Below are 12,125 nucleotides of genomic sequence, written 5' to 3' on the forward strand. Positions count from 1 at the left end.
GCGAAGTGAGCAGGAAAAAAGACAAAGATATAAAATCTTACAAAGATGAAGGGACCGAGCGTGAAAGAGATTATACTTATCTATGCAGATGTGGGTGCATGGTATAGACAGAATTTAAAGGAAACAATCTGAAGAATTTATGCCCCGAGGACATGGACACTTTTCACCTGACAAAGCAGTCAGGGCTGACTGCACCACCCTAAACTCAGCAGTGCACTCAGCCACATCAACAACATCCTGATAATTTATCCTGCTGTTAAATGAACCAGCAAACATTTACTGGAATAAGGCCAAAATAAGGCGGCTCAGCTGAGCCGGTTCACTGGCTTTAAGCAAAGGGGATTTATTACAAGAGTATGCCACGCTAAATAAAATAAAACAAAACAAAACAAAACAAAACAAAACAAAACAAAACAAAACAAAACAAAACAAAACAAAACACTGTGCTTAATACAGTAAGGAGGACATCCTATTCTGTCTACTGCCTTGTGAAATATTGCCTGGAGACATTCAAAATTCTGTTTGTGTATTTGTAGCTTTGGGCTTCTTCTTCACTCTGGGAAGGATTGTATTGTATTTTGGAGCTGAAAAATGTTCACCTCTCGCTACGCGTAGCCTGCAGCGACAGTGACAGCCAGTAATTTATGCTGGAGATTACTAGGCCACCCAGTGTTGAAGCCAAGAGAGCGCTGGTAGAATGAAGAAACTCACTTGCTGTGCAACACAACTTTATGTGTCATACAGATGAACACTTAAAAGAGCAAATCTGTTGCAGTCAGTAAAAAAAAGTCTTCAATAAGTTTTTTTCTTTTCAGACACTAAGTTGCTGTAACTTACTCTAGCTCTAATTATGTTTTATGTACCGTCTCAAAGCAGGAATGTCCGGGTCACTGGGGCTCTCTGGTCTGTCAGCTTGTCAAATGTGAGTTTGGTGAACTGTCCCACATTGTTGAAAGATTTGGTTAATTAACCAAGGCTACTACTGATACCAATTGTGCTACCTTGAGGGATTATATAGTTTGTATTATAAATAAAGCACTAAGGGAGTGTACTGTTGCAGTGAGTGCTACGACAACACACACAAGGACTGTAAAACCTGACTGTGCATGATGTGTAGAGTGGAATAATGTGGCCTGTTGGGAAATGTTTGAGTCAGAAATTAGATTTCTTTCAAAAAATAATCTAAATAAATGCCCCAATTGCACTTCAAACCCTGCTCTGATGAGGAAAAGCTTGTGTCAGTGTTTGTTTTGCTGTGTCCCCTCACCATTTGTAGAGGCTCCTGGTGTGTATTCTGTGCAGTGAAGTGCTCCAGAACCTCTTGGTAGTCGCTGTGGTTGACGTTGTTGCCGTTGACTTTTAGGATGACCTGGCTGGGCTGCAGGCCTGCCCCTACCGCCTCCCAGCCTGCAATGTGTCAACAGATGGTCAGAGGTAAAGGGTCACAGGGTGGTATAAATACAATGGAACTGTATACAACACACTGTGCTTTCATAAAAACATGAAGTTCAAGGGGGAGAAATGGAGGAGGCAAAAAAAAAAAAGCTTAAAACATGTGTCTCCCACATCCATGGAAAAAAAAATTCCAAAATGTTCAAATCAAAGTAAACTATTTTTTTCTGTGGAAATTAAAAAAACCCTCCAAACTCAATTCCCATTTCTGAACATAACCTCGCCCCTTTTATTCCTCCAGGAAAATAGGAAATTACTTGGCTCAGTGCTGTAACACGCTGTCCCAAGCTACTGATGGCTTTACGGCCTGGAAGTCCAATCAACACCTCCATCATCTTCCTCTCCTATCTAAAAATACCAGGGCTGGCATCACTTCCAGCCATGGTTCTAGCAATTACCTAACTCCGGGGCTACTTGACCCATGATTGGATAGCGCACAGGGGGACTGATTTAGGAACAGAGAAAAACAACTGGAGACTATGAAATTCAGATGGAAAAAAGAGCTCCTCAAACACCAGCAGAGAGCCAGAAGTGATACAGGACACTAGGAAAGAAAGAAAAAGGAGAGGGAGAATGGAAAGGAAAGAAGAGGAGAGAAAGTGAAGAAGTCCCTCTGCCATTATAAAAAAAAGTAAAACCATGAAATCACATTCCTTGGCAAACCAGCAGCTCCTCTCCTCACTGTTTTTGTGTGTGTCCTCTCCTCCTCCTGTCTGGTTTACACATTGGGATTCATCCCTTATTCAACTTGTCATAAATCTCAAATTTTTCTATTTCAAGTCAGTTTAGGCAGTACAAACATCTGGTTAGGAGGTTGTAAGGAGAGAGGGGAAAGAATGAGAAGGTAGAACAAAAATATGGATGTTTTTTAGTCAACTTTTGCACTATTAGCTCTGATCACACAGCCTTGTGTGTGTGTGTGTGTGTGTGTGTGTTTTAAAAGTAGACTTTGGTCTATTAGGGGTCTGAACCCTGACCGCAGGCAGTCTGGCTGACAGGTGGCCATAAAAACCTAACAGAGGCTCACTAAAAGCAGGATGTAACAGGTGGTTAGAGGCTAGAGTTACCTCATCTTTCCCTTGAATTTGCCTGGAATTATTCGTCTTTCTGACACTGTAAACATTTTCAAAGCATTTACTGACACTGATGCTGAAACAACAAGGTCAGATTCTTACAGATCTTTTCACAGATATCCAGTGTGGGTTATATCTTGTAACTGAACTCTTACTTTTCATAATATAATATAATAATGCATCATCTGATAAATTGTCTTAAGTAATGTCACTTGATTGGGGCAATCAGTGGGGTCAGAACATCACATGAAAAAAAAAAAAAACTGGGGCTGTGAAGTTTGAAAGAAGTGAGCTGACCAGACCTCTGCTGCCAATTCCTCATATCCGTTTGAGGTTAGGAGCACGAGGCTACATCAGCTGACATAAACACATCCAGATCCAGATGGCTCTAACTGAACTGTAAATAGTCGAGTTGCAATTTGAGTACTGTAGATTTTGACAAGAGACAACATCTCTGGTTCTGCTGCACTGATTTTGATCCTTTTATAAACTGTCCATCACAAGTCTGACGATGCAAAACTAAACTGCAGGAATATTCTTCAGGAGTAAGCTCTTATCACGCTTATTATTCCCCACATGAAGCAGTAATACTGAAATTCATTCGCCATCCCTGAAGTAATGTGGTGATTGAACTGTCTGAAGAAGTCAGTCGAATCTGTCACTCACCTTTCCTGACAGCGTGGACGTGAGGAGGGGCAGAGCCACAAAGTCTGAAGGACAGGCTGTCTGGGTTGTCAGGGATCTTCACAATCCTGGAAGAGTAAAGACCAGTGAGACCAGTGTACATTGTGTGTGTGCGCGTGTGTGTGTATCTGTATGGCGCGCCCATGTGTGTGTGTATGTGTTTGTGTGTGTTCCCTCACTCCTTGGCCTTGGTGGCGACCAGCAGCCGCAGGGAGCGTCGCATGCAGAAGGCCTGGCTGATCATGGTTTCCACCTCGGAGAAAGGCCTGAGGAACAGCAGGTCCTCGTTGATGGTGTAGATCTTCCTGCCCACCTGCAGGCCAGCCATCTGGACGGACAGACGGACAGACAGGAGACAAAATGCTGTTATTTTTAGGCTGCACCTTGTTTCGGCTCTATCTAAAGCCCCCATTGGCACCGTAAGATTTTTAGGTGGAGGTCGCATTCAGTTCCACGTGTCACAATGAGACCTACACTGTGTGCAAAATTAGTCTCCGATGAAGCATAATTCAAGTTTTTATCTGACTTGCGTGTATTCCTCAGAAGTCAAGTCCCTGTGCAGTATATGAGCCTCCAAAGAACAAAGCAAAAACAAACCAAGAGAGAGAAAATCAGTGCGTACTGCTCAATATCTTCAAAGCCTGTTGAGTCTTGTTATTGCATCTGAATATGCCTTTTATGGAGGGAATGCATATCAAGATTGGCCACTAGATATGCTGCATGCGAGTTGCATGGTATTTCTACCTAAGTCTCCTGCCTGCTGCCTGTTGGATTTGCACACATTTTAAGATGGAAGGGCTACTTTCAGTTTCCACAGTTATGCTCATATGAATACAGAGATGCACTTTATTTACATTTCTCTCTCTTTCTAATGCAGCCACGTGTTTATGTTTTCAATCAGCGGTGGTTTGAGTTATCAGATCTTGTCTCTTTCCTTCAGCTGAATGCAATCTGATCATCTGACCAGTGCATGCACATACAGTATGTTGAAATACAGTGACAGTTTCGCAAAGAAATATACTTGACATGATCATAGAATATCAAACACCCTCAGCTTTGCACAGTCAGATATCAGCTTCTAAAATCCTTTCTCATATGACAGACACACTGCACCACAGCCCGCTGCACACCATTAAATGCAGTCATCTTGAACATCTTCAGTCACGTTGTGAGAATAATGCTGCCTCTGTATGTTCGCTGTGTGAGTCCAGTGTCCTGGGCACAGATCCGGTGGGGTGGCCTTGGCTGAGTCGGGCCCTGACTCTGGATAACAGCCCAGGATGGATGTAGGAACGACTGGGAGGAGTCGCAGCCATCTGAATGTGGAAGGATGTATGTGTGCGTGTGTGTGTGTGTGTGTGTGTGATTATACAGCATGGGTGCCTGTCTGCACGTGACTTTCTATAATAGTATCATATAGTGAAAGAGCCCTGTGTGTGGGTGAGTCTCCCAGCCCTTTTCAGAGCCCCATGGGAATCAGCTGAGCTTCATTCACTGTGCTGGCACACAGGCTGTGTCACAACTAGCAATCCTGTTATTGTGGCAAATGGGGGACATAGGGGATGAATAACAGAGTAAGAGGGAGAGAGGGGAAACGGAGAAAAAGGTAGAGGAGGGAGTAAAAGAGTGAGGGTTTACTGTGGTGGAGGCAGGCAAAGGAGAAAAAGAAAGATTATCCGGAGAGTGACTGAAGAGAAGAGCAATGTGGGAAAAAACTGCAATAAGTAAAATAACAGAAAGCAGAGGCTGAACTCGAACCAGGGAGGGACACAAGAGAAATGAGGGTAAAATGAAATGGCAGGGAGCAAGTTCAGCAGTTGCTCTGAAAAAATCTCTGAACCTGTGGAAAAGGAGGATTTCACAAACAACCAGGGCATCATCCTGTAGCTTCAAGTAAGAAGATGCTTGAAAGATCATATAGACAGGCTTTGGTTGCAGGACAAATTTTCCAGAAGCATGTCACCTGTCTGACCAGAGTGTGGTGACATGACACAAAGGTGAAATCACAGGAAAAGAAAGGGAAATAGCCTCGCATCAGACCTGGAGTTAGGGCAACACTGAGTGTTTTTTGTCAGGCTGAAAAACAAGATGTCTGTGACTACTGACACAGAAGCCACAGATGTGACAATGCTATTTTTATTGCCTGTTCCTAAATACAATTTAATCCTATGTGCTATATATATAAAATACTACAACATGCTTTATTGAAAAAAATCTCAATTATCACATACGTTTTAAATGTTTTGTCACAGTCTCATCTGCATTTTAAATTGCTCTGAAAGCATAAAATGGTGTGCGTGTGTGTATTTTTTGTGGAGGTGATGTGGGTAAGCATGTCTAATGGCTCCACAGCCAATCAGAACACAGTCCTTCCAAAGGGAACGGAGGCAGATTGACAGCAGCCGTCCAAACAGTAGACAGCCATTACCTACTGGAACTAATACCCTGGGGCAGGAAGGAGATATAGCATGTTGTGTGTGTGTGTGTGTGTGTGTGTGTGTGTGTGTGTGTGTGTGTGTATGTGTGTGTGTGTGTTGACCATTACCTCAGCATGTGAGCCCCTGGTGACAGATTTCACCACAATGGCCTTGTTTTTCTCCTCAATTTCAAAGCCGTAGTCTTCCTCCTCAGGGTGAATCTAGCACAGAGAAAATCACCTCATTACTGGCACATTTACACTGGTGACTGATTGTCACAGTTAAATATCTTTCATTGCGTCTGTCATGAGTAAACAAGTAGCAGAATAACTGTCATGATATGTCAGAGATATGCTTAATTCATATTCATTCATTTTATCTGGCTCACTAAACTCTGCTGCTATTTTTAAACACTCTGGAAATATCTTGTGATTACATCACATATATAAACGGCAATTGTCTTTTCTGCAGTGATGCAACTTCTTCAGAGGAATCACTGGCGTATGTTTGGTTTAAAAAAAAAAAAAGGTGATATATGCCTCTGTTTCTGGGTGGTCTTCAAACTATCCACACTTTTCAAACCCTGCGCATTTGCAATTTGTGATTTTCATCGCACGTCAGGTGTCTTGCATCTGATGATGTTCTCTGCTTCTCATATTGTATTCCCCAGTGGGGCGAGGCTTAGTTAAGCGCTGTCATCACCAAGCACATTAGCTGGCTTCCATTAGGTAAGCTGCAGGGGCCATCTTCCTGCTGCACGGCCCTGATAAGATGGGGATCTCTGCTGTTACATCAGAGGAGATTGCTGCGGTAAATAAAGAGTTCCTGCACTTCACTTCAGTAATAGCCATGAGGGAGGATTAGTTCTGCTAATCAAGGAAAAAAGCCTTTTCCACTTCTTGTGGAAAGCCAGATAGCATGGCATCCCACTCTGATATGAAAAAGAATGCTAGTGATGCTATTAGGTTTCCCCAAAGATAATGGACTTAACCAAACAGTTGACTTTCAGTTTAAGCCACCGGAAAACACTGCCCGCTGGAGCCAGAACAGTGTACACTGACCTTATTTCATGTTCCAAATAAATATGTGTTACTGATATTTTGTTTTAATAATGAATGTGCTACATGACCTATTGCACACAGACAAAGTGACATTCTGACCATGTAGCTGCTTTTACTGTAGAAAACCTAATTACAATAAAAGTCTCTGTTCATCCCATGAACACGTACACAACAACTTGGTACGACTGAAATGTTGTTTGGTTTTTTTAGTCCAATCAAGTTTTGGGAGCTTTTGTCCAGTGAGCACATACTGTCCATTTTGTCCTTCACTGAATCTCTTATCTTGTCCCTCACCTAAATATAGAACAGGACCGTGCACACAACTACCTTTCTGCAAGTCTGTTACGTCCATCAGTGGTTTCTTAGTGTGTTTGTACATGTGGACCTACACATTTCAAAAACTTCACAGAAGCTAATTTCCTGCTCATCACATTAAAAAAAAAAGATCCAATATACAGAGTGGGACAATTTTTATCTAACATGAATCCACCCTGTATTAGTTTTAATGCTTTTTACGTGGTGCAAACAGTGAAATCAGATTTTTATTGTAGACAACGTAGGCAGTGCTTGAACAGGCCTTTTGTTTTTTTTCCCCTTCTGGGGGTTTCTCATCTTCGCTCAGTTGTCCCAGCACCTGTTGTCTCATGTCACCCATGAGGATTGTTAAATGTCAATGTATCACCAAGGTTAGAAAGAAAGAAGGAATGTAAATATGCATGCAGTAAAAGAGAGCATCTATGAGGAGGGAAAACTGAGATACTGTTGCATTTTCATTTTAATAAGGCCCTGTGTTTTTAGATAAGGGTACTAGGCAGCATTTTAGTGAAAAAAGTTCTGGGATCTAAGACTGGAGTGGCATGGAAGGTCACAAGTTCTGACTGGCAAGCCATTTTAAATGACAAAAACAAAATCACTATCACTTACTCGGCCCTATTTCATGCCTGTGTGTTAAAATGAAATGTTTTTGCCAGTATATATCAGACTGCAACAACAATCTCCTGTCACCTCTCACAGTTTTATCTGCTGTCAGCAGCAACACAACAGGGACTTCATCCCAGCCAATACAGCTGATTATATTTCCACAGGACAACACTGATTAAGATGCATACTGATCAGAGCAAATTCAGGCCCTTATTGTCATCAAAGCGGCCTCCACTCCCCAGGAGAGGGAGGGGGTGGGGACTGGGGGTGGGGGTGGGGGAGGTGTCTCTGTGTGCATAGTGATGCTAATTACGTCTACCTGCAGAGATAACAAAGAAGAACACATATGTGTGCACACACACATGTCTAAGCAAACTGGAGTGAAGGATATAGTAGATGCCAGTTTGTCAGTTCAATTAGCGATACAATACAGTCCTGTAACATTACTGTGTACACACATGGAGTATCTCTCCATGGTGTGCATCCATCCATGTTATAAGCCATTGTCTCCCATCCTTTGCCATATTTAGTGTGCTTGTCTCAGCGAAACACAAACACATTCTCTTTATTATTAGAATTAGTTTTAGAGAATGTGGAAATGTAGGTGTTTGTGTGTGTGTGTATGTTCAAACTCACCACCAGAGACTTGGCCAAGATGTTTTCAATGAGTTTGAAGTCATTGCGCTGGAGCTGCTTGCTCTTGGTGCTGGTTCCCTCTGTCTCCTCATCCGCATAGAAACGGAAGAACTGGGACTCATCTTTGAACTCACTCTTCTCCAAGACTGAAGAAGAAAAACACACATAAACACACACACACACACACACACACACACACACACACACACACACACACACAACACCATGTAATCAGAAACCATGTACAGAAAGCAATACTGAGACAAATATCAATGGGTCACATCTCAGTCTGTCCAGTTAAAAGCTGAAAAAAGGTTGTGATGCTAAGTGAAAGACATTTATCATCATACATGTCCACGTCCATTTGTCCATTAATAATCAAGAGGTTTCTTTGAGCTCATACTGGCTAAATTGATGTTCCTGTTGGGAAGACTGGGCCTTGTAAAAGTGACGTATGTTACATGAAGGCACAAGCACTGTTTGCCGGTCATGTGCAACTTCAAAGACCTGTGGAGATACACGTGTTTGCCCGAGCAGAATCAAAAGAAGCTTCCACTTAAAATGTGCGGACATCTTCACACAAACAAGCTAACGGTTAATTAGCTCATTAGCTAATGATGCTAGCAGAAACATCTGGAGCCAAACCACATCTGGGTCGTTGCCAGCACAGGCCAGGGATAGGACTGCTCTCCGGAGAACACAAGAAACAGTCTGTTGTGTGTGTCTGAGTGTGTCTGTAAATCCCACTGTTGGACTGAGCCTCACTCCAACACATGGGGCACTTCAAACAGGTGAGAGGCACATTATGGATGCTTCTCTAGTCACAGCATTTTTTGGGACCTGAACCGAAATGCACTACAATCATCTCACGATCAATGTTTTTAATGTTTCTCTGACAAGGAGCTAAGCCTCTGGAACCAGGCCCTAAGTTACTGTATGTGAGTATTACTCTGCTCAGCATCTTATTTTCCGGAGTGAAAGGTCCTGCCAATTTAACCTTAATTTTGTTACCTTCTTTGGACACTGGAAGCAAGGAGTGAACATACTGTCCTTTAACAATAATTTTCCATTTGTGATGTGTTGGCCGGAAGTCGAAGCACAAGTATTGGATACAACTGGAACAGGTGCAAACACACAAGTATGGCTAAAATGACAAGACACGCACTAATATACTGTATGCGCTCTAACAGCTGGCACTGACATCGCCTCGCCTTTGATGTTCACATTTGGACTTCAGCCATGATGTGGGCGAGAGATTTTATTGCGTTGAACAGAATTAAGAAAATATCCACCTTGGTTATGTCATGGAGGAGCTGCCATTAGCGGCATGAGGTCCAAAGCTCACATACACATTCACAGATCTCATCACAGACGTCCAACCAAGTATATATCCCAATCTTACAAAAGTGTGTGTATGTGTGTACGACTGTAAGGCCACTGTAGAATTGGGGCTTGTACGGGCAACACAGAGATCTAAAGGTACCCAGCTGTTCAGAGATTTGGAGAGCATCTGGCACCCTCAGATGAACAAAAGCCTTCACAAACCGATTGCACGCACACGCCACACCCACTTACACTGGCCTTACGCCAATTCAAACGTGAGTTATTTCCTCTGAGTCAGGGAGGCTGTGGTCATGTAGTGCCTTCACACTGCCTATTCAACTAGAGGGTGTGCTATTCCGGAAACTCAGTCATACCCTAGCAACACACAAAAAAGTTACACACACACACTCTGTTAAATCATGATTTACAGGTTAAGGACAGTTCACAACATCCAAGGGTCAAGAAAACACTGTTAAGACTCATTCTGAGAGACGTTCATTCACAGGAACACGGGTGCACTCCACAGGTTTGAGTGAAGTGGCACCTTTGACCACAGCCTCCACCTTTGATTTGAAAACAATTAACGTCAATAATCACCAAACGTACACACACACACTGAAAAATTCCCTGTGGAAAGTCCCACAGGAGACGCTTTGTACCAGAGAGAATAATCAGAAGACCATTATTTCTGTTTTTTTTTTTGTTTTGTTTTGATTTGCAAAACTGTTAATGTTAGTCATTCTTGTTCATTATTGTTGTGCTCTGTACGTTGAGCTGCCTGTAGGGCAAAATGCAACAGGTGTTCATGACAGACATGCAGATGAATGATGTAAGCAGGTAAGGACAGATGAAAGGCATATTAACTGTGTTATCTGTTAACAGTGATCTTCCCACCAGACAGAAAAGGACAGAAAAGAGGAAGAAGGAAGGTTCAGCAGGAACCAGGTGAAGAGCAGCAGATGTGCTGACTAAGGACTGAAGAGAATGACTTGAGGAGAGGTGAGGTGTGCAGACAGGCTGCAAAGAGAGAGGTTGTGACCCTGAAGAGGGGCAGAGGAGAGGGAGAGATAAAAGGGAACAGGTGACACCTCCAAACAGATGGTAGTAGGAGGTGGGTGTAAGTGTGAGTATCAATGAGGCGAGGGAGAAGTGAAGGGAGAGCAGCTCTGTGGAGCGGCTATGTGCGTTTAAATGAGAGCAAAATATAAATGTTTGTATTTACAGCAGAGATTTGTGAGCTGTTTACATTCTGATTTATCAGTTGTACTTACATGCCAATAAGAAGCCTGTACAGCATCATCTGTATCATAGTGTAACGTAATGTGTTTCGCTGCTAGCAAAACAATATGGTGGTGGTCAAAGTTTCTTCAGGATAGTAGTCAGATAGCAGTCAAAGTAGTCAGGACACTGACTACTTCTTTGAAGTGGTTCTCACTTCAAACATAAACTGCCAAGGAAGATGTCCAATTCAATTTCAGGCCTAAACCAGTTGTCACGGTTCAGCTGAATGACCCAGACACCCATGTAGCAAAGCCAAACAGCTCTGGTTAGGGTACACTGCTAATGCTGTTTACGTTCAACATACTGGGCTTGAACCAAAGCCACTCCACTACAGTGCGGTCAGGGAGGTTACTGAGACTTGGATAGACTGGGTATGTGGGTATGCTAATTTACGATGCCTCTGTGTTCAACCTGTGATGACAGAGGAGAGGCTAATATTAATTTTTTGCGGGTAGAGAGAAAGACAGACTGGGGGGACAAACATGACAAGGTGACGGAGCAGCACAGAAAAGAGAATAAAAAGGCAAGAGGGAAAGAATGAAGAGGCCACAGTATAACGACATTAATAAATGTTGCTGTTGAGATCACTATTAATAATTACTATTAATAATTAGAAACAGACAAAAGACATTACTGCACCATGTCACAGTACAACTGAACTCCTTTTAACTTGCACTGAAAATCCTTGCCTCTGCCTGTGTGTGTGTGTTCATCCATCCTTCATGTATGCATGTGTGAGAGAGAATTTAACTGACCGTGGTGCATGAAGCCATTGTTGCAGAGCCCCACGCCCAGCGTCACAGCGTCCTCTCGGGTCGAGCAGTCTCCCTGGGAAACCAAATCAATGACGCACACAGCCGGTCAGTTACAATGCCTGTTTACACCTTCTCATACACAGGAGACTACAGCACTGCTGGCCTGAGTTATCTGTGTGATTGTGGCCGTGAAGATGGTGATTTGTGAGCCAGCACGTGTTAACATATATGTGCTGAAGAATATAAAATGATAGATTAGGAGACTGATTGTATATGTTCATGAACTGCACCTCAAGAAAGGAAGAGAGTGCAGATGAACATATGACAATGCACATTTATCTTTTTAACAAGCCACATTTTGACTATAATAAATAATAAGTGAAAAAACAATTTTTTAAAATTCAAATAATTTTAGACCTGTAAAATCTCTATCTTTCCAGAAGCAAAACAGTGTGAAAAACCCATAGTTTGTTTCTTTCCACGTGCATATAACAGTAATTTGAGACATTTTTAGCAGCTAAT

At 42.6% G+C, this 12,125-nt stretch overlaps 1 protein-coding gene across 1 annotated transcript in view; it reads right to left on the reverse strand.

The window, feature by feature from the left end:
- prex1 (phosphatidylinositol-3,4,5-trisphosphate-dependent Rac exchange factor 1) overlaps positions 1 to 12,125 on the reverse strand; it is a 78,481-nt gene that overhangs the window by 20,167 nt on the left and 46,189 nt on the right. Inside the window, exons 15-20 of the mRNA XM_041056523.1 lie at positions 11,604 to 11,676; positions 8,245 to 8,390; positions 5,755 to 5,847; positions 3,389 to 3,537; positions 3,192 to 3,277; positions 1,268 to 1,407 (exon numbers count right to left, since the gene is read on the reverse strand). Of these exons, the coding sequence (XP_040912457.1) occupies positions 1,268 to 1,407; positions 3,192 to 3,277; positions 3,389 to 3,537; positions 5,755 to 5,847; positions 8,245 to 8,390; positions 11,604 to 11,676 (687 nt within the window). The remainder of the gene's footprint in view (positions 1 to 1,267; positions 1,408 to 3,191; positions 3,278 to 3,388; positions 3,538 to 5,754; positions 5,848 to 8,244; positions 8,391 to 11,603; positions 11,677 to 12,125) is intronic.

Source organism: Toxotes jaculatrix, chromosome 2, assembly GCF_017976425.1.
Source record: "Toxotes jaculatrix isolate fToxJac2 chromosome 2, fToxJac2.pri, whole genome shotgun sequence".
In the NCBI taxonomy this organism is placed as follows: Eukaryota; Metazoa; Chordata; class Actinopteri; family Toxotidae; genus Toxotes; species Toxotes jaculatrix.